At 58.5% G+C, this 21177-nt stretch overlaps 1 protein-coding gene and 1 pseudogene across 1 annotated transcript in view; both read right to left on the reverse strand.

Moving 5' to 3' along the window:
- Positions 1 to 21177, reverse strand: part of RNF213 (ring finger protein 213) — an 87818-nt gene that overhangs the window by 38380 nt on the left and 28261 nt on the right. The window contains exons 17-30 of the mRNA XM_025047104.1: positions 17529 to 17618; positions 16695 to 16817; positions 14982 to 15162; positions 12929 to 13102; positions 12335 to 12484; positions 10054 to 10634; positions 9441 to 9606; positions 7984 to 8201; positions 6935 to 7072; positions 6654 to 6818; positions 4941 to 6096; positions 3959 to 4137; positions 3591 to 3746; positions 3 to 2804 (exon numbers count right to left, since the gene is read on the reverse strand). Of these exons, the coding sequence (XP_024902872.1) occupies positions 3 to 2804; positions 3591 to 3746; positions 3959 to 4137; positions 4941 to 6096; positions 6654 to 6818; positions 6935 to 7072; positions 7984 to 8201; positions 9441 to 9606; positions 10054 to 10634; positions 12335 to 12484; positions 12929 to 13102; positions 14982 to 15162; positions 16695 to 16817; positions 17529 to 17618 (6279 nt within the window). The remainder of the gene's footprint in view (positions 1 to 2; positions 2805 to 3590; positions 3747 to 3958; positions 4138 to 4940; positions 6097 to 6653; positions 6819 to 6934; positions 7073 to 7983; positions 8202 to 9440; positions 9607 to 10053; positions 10635 to 12334; positions 12485 to 12928; positions 13103 to 14981; positions 15163 to 16694; positions 16818 to 17528; positions 17619 to 21177) is intronic.
- LOC112480166 lies at positions 3128 to 3246 on the reverse strand (annotated as a pseudogene).

Raw genomic sequence — 21177 nt, forward strand, 5'->3', positions numbered from 1 at the left:
TAGTTCCTGGTCAGCACGAGCAAGTACCGGGCCTCGGGGTCGTCCGCCTCCCTGGCCGCCGCCTGCCGGGGCCCGCCGCACACGTTCTGCCTGATGAGCTGCAGGGTGCTGACCTCCTGCGACAGCTGCACCTCGGGCAAGCTGGCCGTGAAAATGTCCAGAGCCTGGATGCCGTCCCTGCCGCTGAAGTTGCGGAGAACAGCCTGCGCGATGTCCTGCGGGGAGGGCCTCTCGCGAGAGGCCTTCGCCGTGGCAAAGAGCATTTTGATGAGGCCGTAGTAGTCACGCAGCCCGAAGAACTCCTTGCCCTGACCCGTGCACACCCTCTGGTAGGCCACGGCGAAGGGCGCGAAGTACTCTTGGATCCTGTCCCGCACGAGAGGCTCCGAGGCGCAGATCCCCCGGGCGCTCTCGATGAGCTCCTCCTTGCTGGGGCTGCCGCGGGACACGAAGATGCCCCGGTTCATCTTGGCGGGGTCCAGCGCCCAGTTGGAAATGCCTACGAAGCCCACTTTCTTGTGGGGGGCAGGGTCGTCCTCGATGCACCCGTCTTCCAGCAGGGGGTGCAGGGCCTTCAGGGGCATTCTGGGCGAGTCCTCTGCCAGGCCGACCTCGTCCAGCACCACCACGGCCGCGTACTGCTTCAGGTCCTTGCCCTGCTGGAAGCGGGCACACTGCCGGAAGGTGCCTATGACGCCCTGCGGGGTGGAGTGCGGGCTGCACTGGAAGGACACCAGGTGCGCCTGCTTCAGGCCCCGGAAGAGGTCCGAGTGGGCGGCCTGGCCCTGCATGGCGTCCGCCACGATGGTCTTGGCGAGGGACTTGGAGCTGCCAGGCTTCCCCACCAGGAAGAGAGGGATGCGCAGCTCGATGCAGATGACCATCATGAAGACGTTCTCCTTCAGAGCCAGGTTCCTGGCGATGGTCTTCCTCAGAGGGACGCCGCTCAGGAAGAGGTCCTGCGTTCGCGTCAGCTCGCCCAGCACCACCCTGCTGTCGCCGTACGGTTCCGGGAGGAACCTGCAGATGGCTCTCCAATACGGTATCTGCTTTTCTAGAGAGGCGTGGTAGCACACGCCGACGGCCAGCACCAAGGACCAGAGCACGGGGTGTCTCTCAAAGCTGCCGTCGCCGGCGCCGGCCTTGCGGAGAAAGGAGTCCAGCTTCGGCAGGAGCGTCTCGCTGCGGTCGTAAAACCACCGGAAGACTCTGACGCAGCGCTCCACGTCCCTGAGGCTGACGAAACCACACTCGTCTTGCCTCGTCCTCATGAAAGCCTGGGAGGCGGAGAGCACCTCCGTCATCACGCGCCGCTCCTCCTGACCCATCGCGGTGGACTCCGCCAGTCTCTGGACAATCTGCTGGATGTAGAGCTTTTCCGCGACGTCATTCAGTTGCCCGAAGTCCCACACCAGCGGGATGAGGCTCGGCGGCAGCGCGTGAACGCGGTACACCAGCTGCCTCAGGGGGATGGAGCCCAGCCTGTCTGCCGTGTCCTGCGCGCTCACTCTGTAGCCCAGACCGGCCGACTCCAGCCGGGCGATCATCTGCGCCGAGTGCATGCGGTAAGGGTTGCAGGCTGCTATGACGTGCAAGCCGGAGTCCTGGACCAGAGGCCGGCCGTCCACCGTACGGTCGCACAGCACTTCCTTGATACAGCTTACGGCTTCCGTCGTGTTGGCTTCGTCGAAGAACAGGATGGTGTCCAGCCCACACGAGCTCTTGTTCAGGAGGGCGAGCTCCTCCGCCTCTGTGACTTTGGAGTAGATGGCGTCCGCGGTCGTCCCCCCGTGGACCTTGACCAGTCTCATGGTCTCGGCGTCGGTGCCCCCGCGCCGGAGGTCGCTGAGGAACTTGATGAGTCTGGTCTTCCCACAGCCGGTCTCCCCCATGATGACGACGGGGATGCCGCAGCGGAAGCGCATCTCGATGGCGAGGATCTTGAGCATGTTGTCCGTCGTGAGCTCGTAGGTCTCGTCGGGGTCGGTGGGCCACTGGATCCCTAAGGCCTGGCAGAGGTGTTCCAGCTTCTCGTGCCGGGGCAGCTCGTCGAAGTTGACGTTGAAGGGCACCCTCTGCAGCAACAGTTCCTTGTACAGTTTCTGCGTCATGATGTCCTTCTTGATCACGTCCTTGCTCAGGCGGTCGACGGCGTCGACGTAGCCGCTCTCGTTGAGCTGCAGGTGGAAGCCTATGAAGGTCATGGACGTGTGGTCGTCGTTGAAGAACACGTACGGGTGGGGCTCTGACTCCCACCTCCTCCGGAGGGAGAAAGGGGCCAGATCTTCCTCCCTGACCCCGTCCAGCGTGACCTCGTGCTTCCCTGGGCTCTGGTCGGACATGTGGAGCGTGGGTGTGGCGAAATCTCTCGCCATCAAGATCATGAAGGTGACCACGAAGTTCTTGAAGCCCCTCAGCGTGTCCCCGACGACATTCGGATTGCAGAAGACAGAAGCCTCACAGTCCTGGAGCTGGTAGTTGAGGAACCGAGCGAAGTTCCAGAGCTCCGACCAGGACGGGTCGATCACCCCGCAGTAAATGAGCAGGTACTGGAGGCATTCGCCAGGGCTGCCCTCCACCAGGCCATCCCGGTACTGGAACCCGTCCAGGTTCTGCTGCTGGTGGAACCGTCTGAGATACTGGAACGGCCTTTGGAAGGTTTCGCTGCAGAACTCTGTCTGGTCCATCCCCGGGTCCCCGTGGTCCTGCTGGGGGTTGAGCTCCATGTCTATCACGTCCTTGGGAGGCCGGCAGGTGACTTTCGGGAAGATGTCGAGGAAACTGAACTGGGGGTCACGCGTCCTCTGGAAAGAGAGGGACGAGTAAAACGGTTATGACTCCATTTCCTAAAAACAGGCGTTTGCGTTTTAACGCTCCGCGTGGTCTGCGTTGGACAGACCCGCGGGAAAATTCACTTTCCGTGAGGCGATTTCTGTAGACTGCCTCCCGCGTGGGCTCGACCATTTGCACACTCAGGCACTGTGGGAGCGGCATTCTCAACCGGCAAGTCCTTTTCTACCCGACTTCCTGAGACGAAACCCCTCCATCACGCGCGAGCGTGTGCGAGCGTGTGCGCACGTGTGCTCCCGTGTGGGAAACTCCCCTTCCTTTTTACTTTTTTTTTAAACGCCTACAGCGCCTGGTCGTCCTGGGTGGTCTCCCATCCAAGTACTAACCAGGCCCCACCCTGCTTAGCTTCCGAGATCAGACGGGATCGGGTGCGTTCAGGGTGGCGCGGCCGTAGCCAAAACTCCTCTTAGGAAATTTACAGGACGAAAGCCCCTTTCCCGTCCCAGCTGGCACTGGGAAGAGGGCGCTTCTCTCAGCGGACGCACCTGCTGCTTTCAGAGGCACCGCTGGCCTTTAACCGGGACACACAGCGTCGAGGGAACCGAACAAAATCAATTTAAGATACCGCTAATTAACAGAAAAGTATTTTTACCCCAGACATTAAAAAAAAGTAAGTTTAAAGCCTGATTTTTCTTTACTAACCCTGCGCTCAGCTGCTTCACTAAGGCAAGAGTCGGGGATCCCAAAAGGTATCAAAGGCCCCCCCCAAAGGTAATGGAATAGTGCCCTGAGACACGCACCCTTTTTGACGACGTCTTGGGCAGTGGTGAGTGCCCTTCCAGGATTTCAACAATATATAAATGGCACGGGTTCCGAAGCCACATCTTCCCATTTATGTCCATCAAGTACTGCAGAACGAGGAGTTTAAAAAGAAGCTCCCAGATCCCAGTCTTCACCTAAAGACAGAATCACACGGGTTTGCGATGCTGACACGAAAGCCGACCCGTCCTCCCAGCCCTAAGGACCTTCCTATTGTGTTCCCCGAAACGCGAAGACGGGACGTCGACACACTGTGAAGGCACCACTTCCGCTGGGGGGAGGGAGGGCAGGGCGGAGGAGTCGCGTCTGTCCCCACGTGGCCCCTCAGCCGGAATCCCAGGACACCTACTGACGAGGTCACGTCCAGGTGGAAAAGCACGGGTCGCGCCTGGTACTGCGCGCCCAGGAACGGCAGGAGCGAGCCCAGGACGGCGCTCTCATCCACCCGAGGGTCGATCAGCCGGACAGTCTTCAGAGGCACTTTCCTACTGAACTTCACTTGCAGTCTCCTCACGTAGAGAGACTTCCCTGTGACGTGGAAACACAGGAGTCAGGTGCCCGGGCCGAGGACCGAGAGTAAGACACCCCAGGAAGAGTCGGCACGAGTCACTTTTCTCCGTGCAACGTAACGTCACGCGGGATCGAAGCGCCTTCGATGGTCCTCGCTGCGACCGCGTCACGGGCCCTGCTGTTTGCTGGCGACGCGGCCTAAGTGTAAGGAGGCTGGCGTGGGGAGGGGCGCGGCGGGCGCCACCTGTCAGACGCAGGACGGGAGCCGGGAGGAAGTGCATGGGACAGAGTCGGGTGGGGACTGCGGGGAGGGTGGAGCCAGAGGCGTCTCTGTCTGCCCCACACAGAACCATCACACTTCCTCCTGCTCTCCCGCCCACATCAGCCCCAAAGCACAGTGAGTTAAAAAAAAAAAGGAGAGAAGTTTGTTTCGAGAAGGTAGGTGGCTTGGCTCCCAGGAGTCGCGTGAGCTGGAACAGGGGACAGTACCCTGCTCGGCGTGGGCCTGATCTGCAACCTCGGGTGAGCCACGTCCCGAGACGCAGCTTCCCCACCAGCAGAAGGGGTCATCTGAGACACCCTGCACCCGTGGGGGACAGGGAGGGGCTCCCAGGTGGTCATGGGACACGTGAGACTCGCCCCGCAGCCAGCGTTACCGTGGGACACGTGAGACCTGCCCCCCAGCAGCCAGCGTTACCGTGGGACACGTGAGACCTGCCCCCCAGCAGCCAGCGTTACCGTGGGACACGTGAGAGCCGCCCCCCAGCAGCCAGCGTTACCGTGGGACACGTGAGACCTGCCCCCCCAGCAGCCAGCATTACCGACACCCGCTCTCCTGGAGGCCACGATCCCCACGCACGTCCGGTCTCTGAACACGGCAGCGGCCGACGGCGTCCGCTCTGGGGCCCGGTAGTGATGTGCCAGGTAGGCCTGGATGTCTTCGAGGGGGGCCTGGAGGGTCATGGGGACCTTGTGCTGGCTGAAGGCCGAGGGCAGGTAGCAGTGCTCCCGCTCGCTGTCGCAGACCATGACGAGCTGGTAGTCCTCGCGGTGGGGCTGCGTGCACAGGCCCAGGAGGAGCGTCTCGGCCCGGCAGGCCACCTCGTAGCTCAGCTGGTCCGCGAACAGCAGGCTGTAGACGCCGCGGCCCGGGGAGCCCGGGCACAGGCAGCGGCGCAGCAGCAGCGCCACCTCCTCGAAGGTGGTCTCCGGCGTGCACAGCAGCACCTCGTCGTAGCTGGGCAGGGGCTGCTGCGGGGAGTGCATGTAGATGGCCAGGGCGGCCAGCAGCACCTCCGAGTGGCCACAGACGATGAGGTTGGGCTGGCCGACCTGAAGGCCTTTTGGGAGCTGCCGCGTCACGGGAGGCCCGGCCATCCTCGCCAGCCGCGCCAGACAGCAGCCGAGGGCCTCCAGGTCCAGGCAGTGAGGCAGGAAGGCGCTCATGCAGGCCAGGGACTGCTCCATGATGACCCGCAGCTTGTCCACCAGGCTGGGCTCACAGGAGACCATCTGCGGCAGCGCGTCCACCACCGTCCTCTCCTGGCCCCTGGCGGCCCTGCTGTCGAGACTGCGGCAGGCCTCCCACACGTTCTGCGGGGTGCAGCTGCGCTTGATGAAGGACAGCATGGCGAGGGCGGCGTCGCTGGGCAGCCGGCTCCCGAGCTGCGCGCTCAGGTAAACCAGCTGCTCGGCGGTGTAGTAGTTGAGATGGAAGTGCTCGGCACGCTTCTCCGCCACGAATCCCTGCCACTGGTCCAGGAAGCGCTCCATCTGCCTGCACAGGGCCTCCAGCAGCTGCGCCACCGGCCCCGGCTCCGAGAGCTGGCTCAGCAGCTCCACGCCGAAGTCGATGCGGATGGAGACGTCCCTGCGCGGCGAGCAGTAGACCTCGGCCGTCCAGGCCTGGAACAGCATGTTCCCAGCAGAGTGAAGGCTGATGAAGGCCTGCACGAGCCTCTGCACGTTGCAAAACACCTGTTGCAAATGGAAGCAGGAGGCGGGCGTCACAGGGCTGATCACAGGCAGGAGAACCGCAGACAGACCCAGAACCCGGGGCGCTGGGGTTCACGTGCGACCGGAGCACGGGAGCCCGACCCCGGAGGCCTGCCCTCCCCGTCTGTACAAGCTCTTCCTTAGGAAGACCAGAACTTGTCAAGATAACGGCCACCAAGTAAAAGGTTAAAGACAAAACCCGTAACGAAACGGAGAGACGGTGACATAAACTCATGTGCTTTGCCGGCATGGTGGCCTCAGAGTCTGACGAAGGACACCCGCCTGGATCCCCCGGTAGGTGTGCTGGCTTGTAGAGGAAGTGGGCGACTTACTTCTCTAAGAACTCCCCACCTTCGTGGTAGCCGCAAACCAAAGGCCCCGCCCCACCGCGGACAGCGAGCCCTGCAGACACGGGCTCCATGCCCCCACGGAGGCCAGAGCAGCGCGCTCCAGACTCGAAGGCTCGTCATGTCCCCCAGGCGGCTCAGCAGGGCGTCCCGGCCCCCGACAGACAGGGGGCTGTGCCCGAGAGCCCTCACCTCGGAGAACACCTCGACCTCAGTGCTGTTGTGGTCTTTCTTGCCAGACATCAGCATCAGCTTGTTCAGAAGCTCCCTGAGCTCCTCCAGGGAGTACCTGCGCACCTCCTCCTGGCCCGCGTGGCTCTCGGGGAGGAGCAAATGGAGAACCGTGTCTGGGGAAATCTGTGGGACAGTGCGCGTTTAGAGGTTGTTTTTCTGGAGGGAGATACCGCCCGCCCCCAATTTACAGTAGCCTGTAAGGGCCACGGCCAGCCGTGCCTAGGATGGGGGCAGCTCACCGGGCCGCCTCTGGGCGCCTCGATCACATAGATGCCTCTGTTGTTGATGGCTGTGGCCAGTGACAGCGATGAGAGCTCTACCGACCCGTGGCTCTCCTTCACTGTTTTCAGCCACTCCAAGTTCCTGGCAGAGTCACGCTGTTGGGACAGGACGAGAGTCTCTCTCTCCCTCCTCCCACCTCCTCCCTTCCCAAGGACATTCATGGCCACCTCTCCCCTGCCCGCCGCCCCTGCGTGCTTCGGCTGTCTCTCTCAGGACACTGCAGCGTGACGCGGCTGTCTCCCCACGTCCCCACCCGTGCCTGGTGCCCTGGCAGCACGTGGAGGGCACCGACTTATACTTATGGACACAGGGACAGGGTGGACAGGCACAAACCAGCTCTCTGTGGGAGGGTAACGCTGACTGTAACGGGGCCGCGAGGCCTTCTGTTCTGTTCTGTCCTTCGGGGTCCCCAAGGCCAACCGGAAGAGTTACGACGAAAGCGCAGCAGAGGCCTTGGGATGTGCGCGTCCAAAAACCCCGCGTCTGCTCCCTCCACGCTCTTTCCCCCCTCATCCTCCTGCCGCCCCAGGCACCAGGAGCCACGTCTGCTCGCTCAGCGACTCGCCGAGCGGGAGCTCCTCGGGCGAGCATGGTCCACTTACAGCGAAATGCTTATTTTTTTCCTGATTAAAAAAAAAATTAATTGACCCCGATCGTGGCAAATACGGAAAATCCTCCAAAGTAGACAGAATTAAGTAACAATTACCACCATTCGAGGAAACCGCTGGTAACATTTTAGCGTGTTTCCTTTCAATGCGGTTTTCATGCCTTTTGCAGAGAAGAAATCACTCTTATTCACATGCAATTTTGTATCCTACTCTCTAACACACGAGACAGAGAAGGCCTTTCCGCGTATGAAGAAAAACTTCTCAAACATCCTTTCCAACGTCGGCAGGAGGACCTACCGCACGCAGGGGGTGTGACAGTCTGCCTACGCGTGCCCCTAGCTTTGCTAAGCAACGCTTCATGAAACCTTCTCTGCTGCAGAGCCAGAGATCAGACTTGCCAGTTTGCTGGGCAGGTGCTGGTCATTCTCCAGAGCCTTCCACAGTTCTCGCAGATGGCACGTGAACACGTAGAAGTCCGCGCTCCTGTCCAGCTTGTGCAGCAAGGATGTGTAGCCCTGCACGGCATCGTGGAAGCAGGCCACCCGGTCCACGTCGATGTCATTCTCCCCGGCAGAGATAGAGGCCAGGTCCACAAACACCTTCAGCTCGTTGATGCCTGGGGGCGTGGAGAGACAGGACCACGACCCTTACTGAAGCCACAAGCGGATATTCGGTGGGTTTTTAGAGGTTTTGTCCACTTTTGGTTTTTAACGAGAATCCGGGCATCTCTTCTTTTGCCGGTTACGTGAACACCACTGACCGATACGCGACTGGAGCGAACGGCAGCAATGTCCTGGCACCGCACACGGCTTTCGCGGGCCTGACTCCGTCTAAGCCCCGCAACGTCACCACCTCACACAGAGAGAAACAGGCTCAGCCGGGAAATGCTCCAACCGCAGAACCAGCTCAAATCGGTCCTGACCTGTTTCTAAGGAGATCTGAAACCGAAGTTTACCCCCACGAGAAACTCGTGGCCACCAGACACGAGGGACACTTGTGAACCCTTAACTGCTCCCCCCGTGGAACCACAGGACACGCACGACCCAACTGGACACTGAGACCCTTCCGGGAGCGACGGCCGCTGTCCAGGAAGACCCGGTGCTGAAACTCCTTGACGCCCCGCCCCGAAACCTGGATGGGCAGACGGATTCGAGCCCTGCATCGCATCTCCTTACTGGTGGGCCTCGCAATAAGAGCTTTCTTTCCCCAAAAGCCGACATCATGGTGCCGGCTCCCATGCCCCGGCCGGCAGCAAGCCCTCGCTCAGTGACAAACTATGTTGACATTTACTATAAAAAACAGACATCATTCTCTGGGCTATGTACTCATCAAAGGATGTGTGTCCACGTGGCCCAAAGCCTGCGGTTAAAGACTCAGGGTGAAGGGGGCAATGCAGGCCCCCACTCGCTCCCACCGCCCTCCGTCTCCCCACCACGAATTAATTCGGCCAAGGGCACCTACGCCGCAGCCCTAAAAAGGCTGCCGAGCCCCTGACTGGAAAAGAAATGCGTTTTTCTCGTCATAAAATTTCTCCATGGGCAAATCAACCGGAGAGGAAAAACAAAGGGGGGGCCAGCTTTTTAAGAAAACGATGCCTAACTATTCGCAGAAAGCATTCGGAGTTGGGGGGCACGGTTTTCACACCAGAGCACGAGACAGTGTCTCCACAGGAACTGCACCAACATGAAGCACACACGCTGTGCACAGACCTACGGCACGCAGACGACTCCTGCCCATCCTTCCCACGGCACGTGGTCAAGGGGAGGGACGTCCCAGAGGCTTCAGAAGACCCTCCCTCCCCCGGGCGCCATCTGCACACAGCCCAGGGCCCCACAGCCCTGCCGATGGGCCGTACCTCCAAGAGCCTCCCGGACCCAGCAGATGAAGTCCTTCCTCAGGGACAGCTCCTGCAGACACTGGTACCGGGCCTCGTTGATGTCCTGCAGCAGCTTCTTGGCGTGGATAAGCTGCTGGCTGATCTGGTCTAGTTTTTCATGACGAAAGGTCTCAAAGTTTCTAGTCTGCAAGACAAGGCTCTACTGTGAGCTGGACCTGGTCACCGGGGACCCTAGAGTCTGGCCAGCATCACTGACCATCCCTGCGGCCCCACCCCTCAAACCTGCTGGATCTACAGCTAATACCACGTGAGGCTCTACTCCCAGATCTGGACACTATGGGCTCCGCTGCTGCCCCCCTACTCAAGAACCCACTACAGAGGTGATGACCAGGCCCTTGGAACATTCAGGCATCGCGTGGAACACCGCGGAGGCACCCCATCGTGGAACACCGCGGAGACATCCCATCGTGGAACACCGCGGAGGCATCCCATCGTGGAACACCGCGGAGGCACCCCATCGTGGAACACCGCGGAGGCACCCCATCGGCTCCCGAAAGCCAGAGCCCCAGGCTCCCGGGAGTCTGAGCCAGCATCCCGGCCCCGCCCCAGGCGTCCCTCTCAAATCACTTACAAATCTCAGCAGACTGTGGAGAACACTGAAGTCACCGGTCAGGCCCAAATTCTCTTTAACCTTCAAGATGACCTCAGCCGAGCTGACAGCCTGATGCAGGTGATGATATTCCATGATCTGCTCAACTCGCTTCTTGATCCAACCCTTTTGGTTCTCGGAATCCAGGGTACACATGACCTGGAGGTCAGCAGTGAGGGCGCTGTAATTGTCCACAAAGACCTTGAAGACGACGTCGACTTCCGCAAAGGTGACCGCTCCTGACTTCAGGTCGTTGTACAGTTTCACGAACTTGACGAAACAAGGAAAGTACAAGTCGTGGTACACATCTTCCAGCTGAAGCACGTTCCTCTCCCCTTCCTCCTCCCGCTCGCTCAGTGACTTGGCGGCTTCTGCCCAGAAGTCCCGGAAGATGTGGCTGTCCTTCAGGGAGTCTATCTGTTCGGCCATCTCTTGGACTTGGACGCTCAGGTTGTAATGTGTTGTCCACTCGAAGTCCGAGGTGGGCGACAAACTCACAGCGTCGTTTAATCTCTTACTGCCCAGGTCTTCCGAGTGCCTTCTGGCGATTTCTCCCACGTCCACTTGTGAGATCGGAAAAGAAGTCAGCGGTCAGAGTGCCGGTCATAACATCGTTTCCTTTTCCCGTCCCAGCCCCCACTTTGCTCGCTCGCCGGACATCGGGCCAGCGCCCTCGCTGGCATTTTTTTCCTCACTAAGGATCCTGACCTCTCCCCCTCCCCACCCACGCATGCACTGCATGTCACAACAGAGAAAACGCTGCCACTTCGGGGTGAAGGTGACGATTTGAAGACACACACCTGCTTTCACACCATCCCCACATCCTGCACCAATGCCAGAAGAAAGGTTGTTTTTTAAAAAGTCATCGACTAACAGGACAGGGAAGAGCAGAAAAGGAGACCACAGTGGCAAAATTTTAGAAGTTCAAGTGGATGGGCCAGTGGCCAGTGGGGTCTTGAGCCTGAGCACGTGGAACCCTGGCCCGCCGTGGGGGAAGGTGGGGTCCGGCAGGCCTCCGGCTCAGGATCCCCGGAGCACGGACGCTGGTGCCTGGGGAGCTGGACTTTGGGGAGGGGAGTGGAATAAGCAATATTGGGTTGAAAGCTGGTTCAAGAAGCGGTCGAAGAGGCTGATTTTCACCCCCACACCCCATTCTACACAACAGGCCGGTCTCCCCACTTCTGCCCGGGGGACAGCAGCAGGCGGTGACATTCCAGAGAGAAATGACACAGAGGGTCCGAGCATCGAAGGTCAGAGGCACGTGGCAGAACAAAGGCATTCCCAGACACGAGCTCCACGAGGCTGAAGGATCGGGGAGCGGGAGGGGCGGAGGGGGGCTCGGGAAAGCAGAGCCGCGCGGACATGCGCAGACTGGACGCCGAGAGCCGCGCGGACATGCGCAGACTGGACGCCGAGAGCCGCGCGGACATGCGCAGACTGGACGCCGAGAGCCGCGCGGACATGCGCAGACTGGACGCCGAGAACGCTCTCGCCTGCTGGTCTCTCTCGACGCCCAGAAACCCAGCCTCTGCAGGCGACGGGCTGGAGACGCTCTCGCCTGCTTGTCTCTCTCGACGCCCAGAAACCCAGCCTCTGCAGGCGACGGGCTGGAGAGCCGAGCCAGCCCAGAGAGGAGCCCTCAGGACACCAGGCCACGGCCGCTCCGAGTCCTCGGCGAGCCCGCTGTGCTCCTCTCTTAATGCACAAAGGAAAACGAGAATTCGCAGAGCCCCGGGGGAGGCCTTCCACGAGAAGAGTAGACGCCAAAACCCCGACGGAGGAAAGTAGCTCAGACGAAACGGGACACCACGTGAGAAAGAGAGAGACCTCTGATCCCGAAACACCCACGACCTCGGGAAGGTGGGACGCGGCGATCGCACTTAAGAACGGGACAGGAAGAGGACCACCCGGGGGAAAACGCTCCTGCACGTGACGCGTATGTGAGGACCGGAGGGAAAAGCAGCGACCGGGAGGCGGAGGGCCGAGCGCAGCGGAGGTGTGACTGGCTTAGGCGTGTGTCTGTGGGGCGGAGGTCGGGAAAGTGAAGACATCGCCACCATCCTCCACGGTGGCCGAGGCCGCAATCTGGAAAAGCGCGTTCCTTCTAGGTGTGGGAGTAAACCACACAAAGGGCAAGGCGACGCCTCGCTTCGCGGAAAACAAACGCAAGTTAAGAAGTTTCTCTCTCCCAGGTAAAATGCTGCTGCGGCCTGGCGTTCTCTCCCGGGGGCCCCTCGGCTTTGTCCTAACTCAGGAATGTCACCTCTTAGCAGGGGCTTCACCGCTCTGCACAGTCTCAGGAGGCTGTCCACGTGACTTCTCTCTCTCTTTAGAAAACTCAGCTCGTTCTCTCTGCATTCCAGCACTTTCTTCATATCGCATTTTTTCTCCTGGGATGAAAGACTTTTTCTCTCTGCGGGGTGGGGGGGGGCGGGGGGGTAGTGACCCAATAGGACAAATGAGCAGAACATCCTTTTCCACGGGGACCCGTTTCTTCTATTCTGCCTCTGAATACACAGCACGGAGGGGCTGCGGGGAGAGTCACGAGGGGCCTCGGGGGCCGTGGGGAGGGGCCGGGTGGGGCGACAAGGGGCCGTGTGCACGGCCGCGCTGGCGAGACATCGTCTGCGGAGCAGCACGGGACGGAAACGGAGCGGGTGCTTCGACCCTGCCATTATGTCGCCACCTTCCTGTGACTTCCCCGAGGAGTGGGAACCGTCTCCCGTCAACTTACTAGCAAGAGGAGCCACCCGCCACGGAGACGACCAACACCCTGTCTAGAGAATGCGCAGGCGGACGCAGGCCTCTGTCCCTGTCGTCCAGGAGCCTGTAGCCTGCAGCTCCACCGGATACTCACTCAGTTCCCAGATGTCGAGAAACTGGGCGACGTGGTTCTCGATCAGCTCCAGGTGTCCAACTAAAATCGTCCTGTTTAGGAGGTCGCAGGTCACTTTAGTGAACACAGAGTCAGCAGTAGCCATCAGCTTCTTGCCATCCTCCGTCAAGTTTGCGAGTATTTTCTCATCGGTTCCTGATCAGAATACGAGTGGAATTAAAACCGGCGGGCGCCTCGCTGCCCCGTTACCCCGGTAAACACGAGGACCCTCGACGACCACCTGGCCGCTGTGCCCCCAGCCGTGGGCACGACAAGCAGTCACCCTGTTTCCAGGTGTGCTTCCCCTTCACTGGCTGCACTTCCTGTCCCCAGGAGGCTTAGGTCTCACTCAAATTCGTTTTCCAATAACGTCCTTGACTACAAAGACGATTCCTTGAATGGCCGCCACCAGCCGGGGAAACGCATTTCTCAGGGTTTTAAAACCTGTCCCCTTCCGCGTTCTTAAACCACACGTCGTCTCCCTTACGGGCCCCGCCCCCGTCTCGAGAACCCCCGCGGCAGAATGAATTGTGCCGAGGCCGCATCCACAGCCAGCGAGGGATCCGGATGGTTTCGCGGGGCACTGCCACAGCACGTGGAAGCGGCGAGCGCAGTGCGGAGCGGCTTTACTCTGCACATCCTGGCGATCTCGCAAAATTCTCAGTGTGAATTCTGGGGTCAATTTAGAGGGCAGAACTTAAAAAAATGCTCAGTTTAACCACCGGAAGATTTCTCTCTGAGTAACACAATGGGAAGACCAGAATTATCTGTGCCATTAAAAAAAACATGGCTGCTTAATTCATAATTGCAAACTCCCAGCAGCGTCCAAGTAGGTGAATGGACAAACTGTGGTCCACTCAGACAACGGAATATTATTTGGCAATTAAAAAAAAAAAACAAAAAAAAACAAAAAAAACCCGTGAGATCACACAAGGAAACTTAAACACATATTACTGAATGAGAGAAGCCAGTCTAAAAAGGCTACATACTGTATTGGATCCAAATACGTATTCTAGAAAAATCAAAGCCGGGGGGAGGGCAGAGGGGAGGGGGCGCGTGGGGGAGCGTGAGGCACGATCAGGCGGTGAATCCGTGGCGTTGCCACAGCGACGTGTACCCTCACGCATTTCTCCAAACGCAGGGGATGCACGTACTTGACACTGGTCCTTCCGTTATAATAAACGGACCCCACGAAAGCGAGACAATAATAGATGTTTTTTGGGGTGTGGGCAGGGGAGTGTGTAAATATGGAAACTGTAGTTCTTGTTCAATTTTTCCATAAACCTAAAACTTCTCTAAAAAATAAGGTTTATGGCTTAAAAAAGCACACACACGAATATAATCCTCTCGGTGAGCGGTTTTTAACGATGTACATAAAAGCCCCGCGTCAGCGACCTGGCTTCACGCCTACGAGAACCGGATGTGAGCTCCTTAGCTTTTTCTTTTTGGCTGTTCCAGTAACTTGATGAAACCGAGGCTCAGAAGCAACTAACTTGGGACTTTTAGGTCCAAAACTAGTGCTTTTCCACTAAATCCGAATCTGATGCACAGAAACGTGAAAATAATGTTTTTGGGGCAACACGCGTCTCCCCTCTGGGATCGCAAAGCCCTCGGGGCAGGGGTCGGGTGGGGGACGCAAACAGTCGTCTGTGTTCAGCACGGGTCATCGATCCTGGACTGGCCATTCACGTCGGTCTCAGAGTGAAGGAGTGGGCAGAGCCGGACTCCTCGGGCCTGGGGATCAGGGTGCGTCGCATCCCGTCCCCCACTTCCATTTCCTCATCTGAAAAACGGGGACCTTCGGGACAACTCCAAGAATACGACCTCAGGACGGTGGCTGCTGCACAGCCGGGGTGCCAAGGACCGTGGCCTTCACTGCTCGTTATTCACATTCCAGACACCCTACGCCTTGCCAGGTCCCCGCCTCCAGTCTGCTCCCTTGGTCAGGAGTCGGCCCACCCTGAGTGTCAGGTCAAGTATTATGCCCCCTGTGACGGTCAGGAGGGCACCAGGTGGACACCCCCTGTGAACACACCATACAATTTGAAGAGATGCTTGATGTCTGGCCACGTGAGCAGGTGCTTCAAAACCTCAACCAAGTCATCCACGGCCTCCCCATTGCGCCGGGGCCAGGACTTGGTGATCACAGCAGACACGAGCGTGCAGAACTTCTGCAGGTCTGTGTAAGAGAGGCCCTCGAGGACACTGGTCTGAGACTGAGAGGAAATGAGTAAAGACAGGTACGTTTAGGAGGCTCCTATCGGCTCACGTTCAAATAACAGAAGTAAATCACACAATAGCGTTTCAGAAACCTCCGTGACTTACAAAGCTTCAGTACAAGCAGGAGAGTAGTTTAACTTATCTTTCCTTGGGGCGTTTTGTTTGCCTGTGAACCGACTCTCTGAGCGATGAGGACCAGGGATGGGGTGACACGCACACGCTGACGCACACAGCCCACACGTCACAGCCCCTTCCTCCTGGCTCAACAGCTAGTTTCTACATTTTTCCTGGACTTTCATACCACAAAAAAGCACCAAATGCAGTGTGAGTAAAGCATTCATGCACGATGCACTTTGTACTTCTTCTAAACTGTAATTCTTTCCGAGGCTGGCTGCAAACAGCTCGTATGTTCTAATTCTCTTCCTGCTTCCTCAAGAAACAAAATGTTTTCCTTCTTTAGGGTCGAAGTTTTTACAAAACGTTTCAGTAATTAGTAAAAAAAACAGAAAAAAGAAAAAAGTAGGGCAAATTTACAATAGATACTTTCTGATATTTAAGGATAAAAGAAAGCCTTATCCAGCAACATGTAAAAAGGATTATACACCACGACCAAGCGGGATTTATGCCAGGGATGAAACGTTGGTTTAACATAAGAAACCAGTTAATCTAATACAGCATATCAATAAGAAAAAAAAATCACACGATAGTCTCAGTAGATGCAGAAAAAGCTGTCGAGGAAATCTATCACCCTTTTGTGATTAAAAAAAAAAATACTCAAACTAAAAATAGAAAGAATCTTCCTCAAACTGATCCCGGGCATCTCGGAAAAGCCCACGGCTAACGTCTCACTCAACGGCCAAGGACCGAAATGTTCTTCCCTAAGGTCGGGAACGAGACAGGATGTCCCCTCTCTCCACCTCTGTTCGGCATGGATCTGGAGGACCTGCTCAGGGCAGCTGGGCACGAAAAGAGAGAAAAGGCACCCGGACTGGAAAGGAAGAAGCAAAACTCTCTCTATTCACAGATGACATGACCTCATGTACAGAAAAGCCTAAAGCACGCGCACACGCACACACACACACGTGCAGGGAGGCCGTTCCTAAGAGGCAGCGTGGGACACAATGTCTTTCCACTTAGCAGGAAAAAACCCTAAGTGAACTGATGGAATCTTTTCAACTTCGGACGTTTTTTCCTCCATACATGTTTTGTCGGCCTTTGGCGTCTTGTATTGCACACCTGCTGAGCAGTGTTGGCAAAGCAGTAGCCATGATAATAAGGGGGACATTTAGGAGCAGCCTGTGAGAGCGCCTGGTTCAAGGTCACACATGAGTGGCTGTGATTTACACCACGTAGCAGCCACGCAGCAGCAGGAAGCTAAGTGGCATTTCAGGGACTTGGTGGAGGGAGTGAATTCCAGAACCGTCCCTCCGGGCCGGAGGCGGCCGGCCTTGGCCTGTTCTTTGAGTCAGAGCCCATCAGAAAGCAGCTGTGAGCCCACGAGCACTTCCCAGGTGGGAGGGCTGCTCACCTGGCAGGCCGAGCTGACGGCTTCGATGACGCAGTTCTCAAAGCATTTGGCCACACTGTCTTCTGAGCCTGCCGCTTCCCAGCTGATGTTGCAGAAGGCGGAGATCTGGGAGAGGGGGTTCTCCTGCAAGACGCGAGATGGGGCTTGGAGAGGTTTGGGGAGCCACACGCTCAGACTCTATGTAGTAAAAATCCCTCATGATTTTGACTTTCCCGTTATTTCATTAACCCCCATTATTTCGACCTTCCTCCACCCTACTCTAGCACGCCCTCACTGGCCCCAAACTTCAGAGCAACCAGACTACAATTCAAGGAGCCTCTAGTCCCACTTTGCAGAAAAAGCACCTGGCATGGAAGTTTGCAAAAACAGGTAAGGATTGAAAAATAAGAGAGTTTTCCTTGCATCTGTTTTCCTAAAAACATCCATTTGATAATTATATATGAAATTCTCATTAAAAAAAAAAATAGCCCTAATTGTCCTAGGGTCATGGGCCTTAATGAGAATGAAGAGTGTTTTTCTGTGTTCCCCGCTCATCACTCGGTTTAGTAAGGTTCCTGTCACCGATGGGCCACTGGGGTCACTGTACACTGGGGGGCACTGCCCGGCACGTGCTCAGGCTCCCCAGGCGGGGGGACCCCGTTCCCTGACTCTTCTCTGGACTGTCGTCACCTGGAGTTGTGGATCAGAAGCAGAAATGCAAAGTCATCTTTACCCCACGGCCTGCGCACAGTAGGGCGTCCATCCAAACGCACCCCACCAGTTGTCACTAAATAATGCGCTAGTTTAGCGACAACTTGCTCTGCCCCCAAGGAGAACAGCCCCGGCTCCCGGTACCTGTTTCAGCCTCCCTTCCATGTCCTGCAGCAAGGTCTCCTTCCAGCCATGCTCCCTGGGGAAGTCTATTTCCACCAGCCGCCTCCAGACCTGCAAAAGCCACACGTGAGCGACGGCCACCACAACAACTAAACGCCGCGGTGTAAGTGTATGAAAACAGACTATTATGGTCACGCGAAGAGCACCGAGCCCACCTTTGTCACCGGCGGCCTGCATCGCCGGTGAGCCCGGGCAGCCCACCTTAGACTCGGAAGATGGTTAGGGCTTTTACCCTGCAAGAATCTCCCTCCAATGTTTTGCTTTGAAAAACGCCGCTCTCGCGAGAATGGCGTGACAGCCACGGACCTCCAACACTGCCAGCTTTCAACGCGGCGGCTTCCTCCGCCCTCTGCTATCGCCCGATAAGCGCTCTGGTTCCCGAAGCGCTGGCAGCTGAGCTGCAGATCCCACGCCGCGTGGGCCCGAAACTCTTGGGCGGGGTCTCCTGACACGTGGCACGCCCAGGACAGCCCACGTGGGCGTGACACTGCTCTCTGGAAGGGGGCCCTGTCCGTATCGTTCCCGTTTCTCACTCCCGTCCTGCCTCTCCGGGTCCACGATCCACTCTGGGGACACAGGGCACTCGGCCGTCATGGCTCCTTTCCAGACGCATTCTCCGGCCGTCGTCTCCCTTCCTCTCCCAGACGACGTGGAAAAGTCATTTGCGAAGTTCAGGCCACTGTCCTGCAGCGTGTCTCTTGACCCACCTTGTCTCGGAACTCGCCCTCGACTAGCCTGGAGCGTGGACGTGCTGAGCCATTTGAAAACGCACTTCCTGCAGGGTCAGGCAGGGGTGGGCGTCGGCGCCTCCAGGCGGGGAGGCTGCTGCCCCTGCTGGCCTGATGCCGGGAGCCCCGTGAGGTCCTGCCCCAGCGGGCTGAGGTCCGGGCTGCCCTGGGCTAAGACGTCCTCCGCCGGATTCCCGCTTCTCCTGTGTGAAGCCCCCTTTTCTGCTCAGGATTAAAACGTCCTTGGCGGCGGGGCCTCTGGACGCCCTGTTTCCTAATGCGTTTTTCACTGCCGACGTCAGCATGTGTGTGGGGCCCGCCCGAGCCAGGTGATCACCCCCGTCCCAGAGCGATGGTTTTCTACCGCAGGCGTTTCGTCCGCATGGAGCAGTCAGCATTCTTCTGCCAAGTTTTTCAAAAGAGCTGTCCTTTCTCCTCCTCCTCGTTCTGCCTAAAGTTCTGCGGAATTCTCACCGACTCCTGTTGATGCTCCTTGGTCCTAGACCTGGCTAGTGGGAGCCCCTGCGGGCTAGCTTCTGTTTCCTTTTTTTAAAAAAAAAAAACGAGGAAAATATTTAATTTACGGAAATGCCGCGAAGGTGGTACTGGGAGTACCGTGTCAACCCCGATTCCCCGAACGCCAGCATCTCGCAGTCGAGCACAGGCGTCCGGGCTCAGCACGCAGCACGGAGCGGGGGACCCGCACGCTGGAGCCGCAGACGCGGCTCAGACCCCGCCGCTGCTTTCCACAAACGCCCTCTCGCTGTCCGCCCGGGACGGGCCCCCGGACAGAGCACTGCCGCCCGCCCTGCTTCCTGGGGACCGTCGCCGTTCCTCTTCTGGCACCCCGAGGCGCCAAGGCAGGCCTCACACTTCTCCGGCCCCACCCAGGGACCCAGTGTCCCTCCCGGAAGCACGGGTTTCTTTGAGCCGCGATGGAATCGGAAGCCATGACGCATAGGCCTGGGCGTCACTGCTCTGGGCCCGGACAGCGCGCTGCCGCCCGCCCTGCTTCCTGGGGACCGTCGCTGTTCCTCTTCTGGCACCCCGAGGCGCCAAGGCGGGCCTCACACTTCTCCGGCCCCACCCAGGGACCCAGTGTCCCTCCCGGAAGCACGGGTTTCTTTGAGCCGCGATGGAATCGGAAGCCATGACGCATAGGCCTGGGCGTCATTGCTCTGGGCCTCGCGGTGGCGGCGGCACCGGCGGAGCTGGGCGCTGTCACTGCCGCTTTGAGAACCGCGTCGCCCTGCTTCCTCAGCATCTTCCGACGCTCGCTCTCGCTCTCCCCGCTGCGGCGAGGACGGCCCCGGCCTCCCGCGGCGTCAGCCCTCGCGTCCCTTCGCTCCACGTCCCTTCGCTCCACGTCCCTTCGCTCCGCCTCAGAGCGCTCACCTAACAGCCCAAGTGCCACATCCGTGCTGCCACCAACAGCCGAACTCGCCACGCACTCAAGATGCACGTGCGTTTTCTCCGTCCGCGGGTGAGTGCCATGCCCTACGTACTGGGTTCACCGTCTGTCCCCCACTGGACAGGCGACGAGTGAGGGCCATCTGTCCCTGTGCGCGCAGTCCCTGCTGTGTGATTCTCTGGCCATCTGGCTGAAGTGGCCCCGGAAGGAAACAGCCTATTGAAGTCGAGCTAAACGCGGCCGGCGGGCCCTGGGGTCGGGCGGCTCGGCTCACTGTCTAGAACTGTGTCCTGGCGCCGGGCGGCCTCAGGAAACTCCGCAGCTGCGTCTGCTGTGCTCTGAGGCCGAACGGACACGGGCGGATGGCCTCGTCCGCCTGAGCGGGGACCCCGGCCCCCACTCTCTCTTCATCTCCCAAACCTCGGTTACTTCCTTTGTAGAACGAGGTGCCAGCGACACCTGCCTCCAGGCGGGCGTTCGTGGACATTTTAATTATTATTATTTTACCCTTATCGCCGCGTTTAACTTAGTCTTTCTCTCATGTCACTGGGCCAACAGCTGTCCGTAACTCCAGCTTCGTGGTTGAGGCTGACCCCATTCGGAATCTTGAAATAATATATAATAATTCAATTTGGTTTGGGTGGCATTTCATTGATCTGAAACCTCACACAGTGATTGGAGTAAGGTTTTCCGATCCTTTAATTAAAAGTCCTAAATTGAAGTTTGCAACTTTCTATCTTTCTTTTGGGGGGGCATATGTTCTAATTAATTCCACATAAGCGATCTATATTTGCAGTAACTTCCTCTCTGGACTTGAAGCAGGCGCTGACATGCACGCCGGGGCCCATTTAGGGGCCGGGAAAAGTCTGAATGTTGGTCGTGAGGTGCGGATCTGGGTTACGCAGCCCCACGTGACGCAGGAAGGAAAACCCGCAGGGTCGTCTGCGGTGTGAGCGAGCTTGGCACCCGCTCCTGCAGGAGCCACCGGCCCCACAGCCACTGCTCACGGGGGCAGCTGGGCCTTTGTCCGCAAACCTTCTCCCCTGGGCTCACTCCTCGGTGTTCACCCCCCTCTGGTTTCCAAGAGGACACGGGAAGCAGGCCTCGCTTTGTAGAAACGGGATGTGAAGGTGCCTCGGCGGAACCGAGCCCCGTCCACAAGCCAGAGGCGTCACGCCCCACACGGACGGGGCCTACGGGGACCTCACGTCAAGGCTGCAGGGCATCGTAAGTGGGTTCCGTGGTCTCCCCGATGCCTGAGAAGCCAACAGGTGGCAACTTCCCAACGTCCAGGCCACAGGAAGAAAACAGAAAGGTGCCAAAAACCAAAACAGGAGCCCGCAGCACCCCCTTCCTCGGATCCCCTTTCGGCCCCCGCCCACGACCCCCCAGCCACGTCTGAGGCCCATCGGCTCGAGCCCAGGACGAAATCCGAGCGCCGCCCCTGCCCCTCCCGGCCCCTCCCAGCCCC

This window comes from Pteropus alecto, unplaced genomic scaffold (assembly GCF_000325575.1).
Source record: "Pteropus alecto unplaced genomic scaffold, ASM32557v1 scaffold134, whole genome shotgun sequence".
NCBI classification, from domain to species: domain Eukaryota; kingdom Metazoa; phylum Chordata; class Mammalia; order Chiroptera; family Pteropodidae; genus Pteropus; species Pteropus alecto.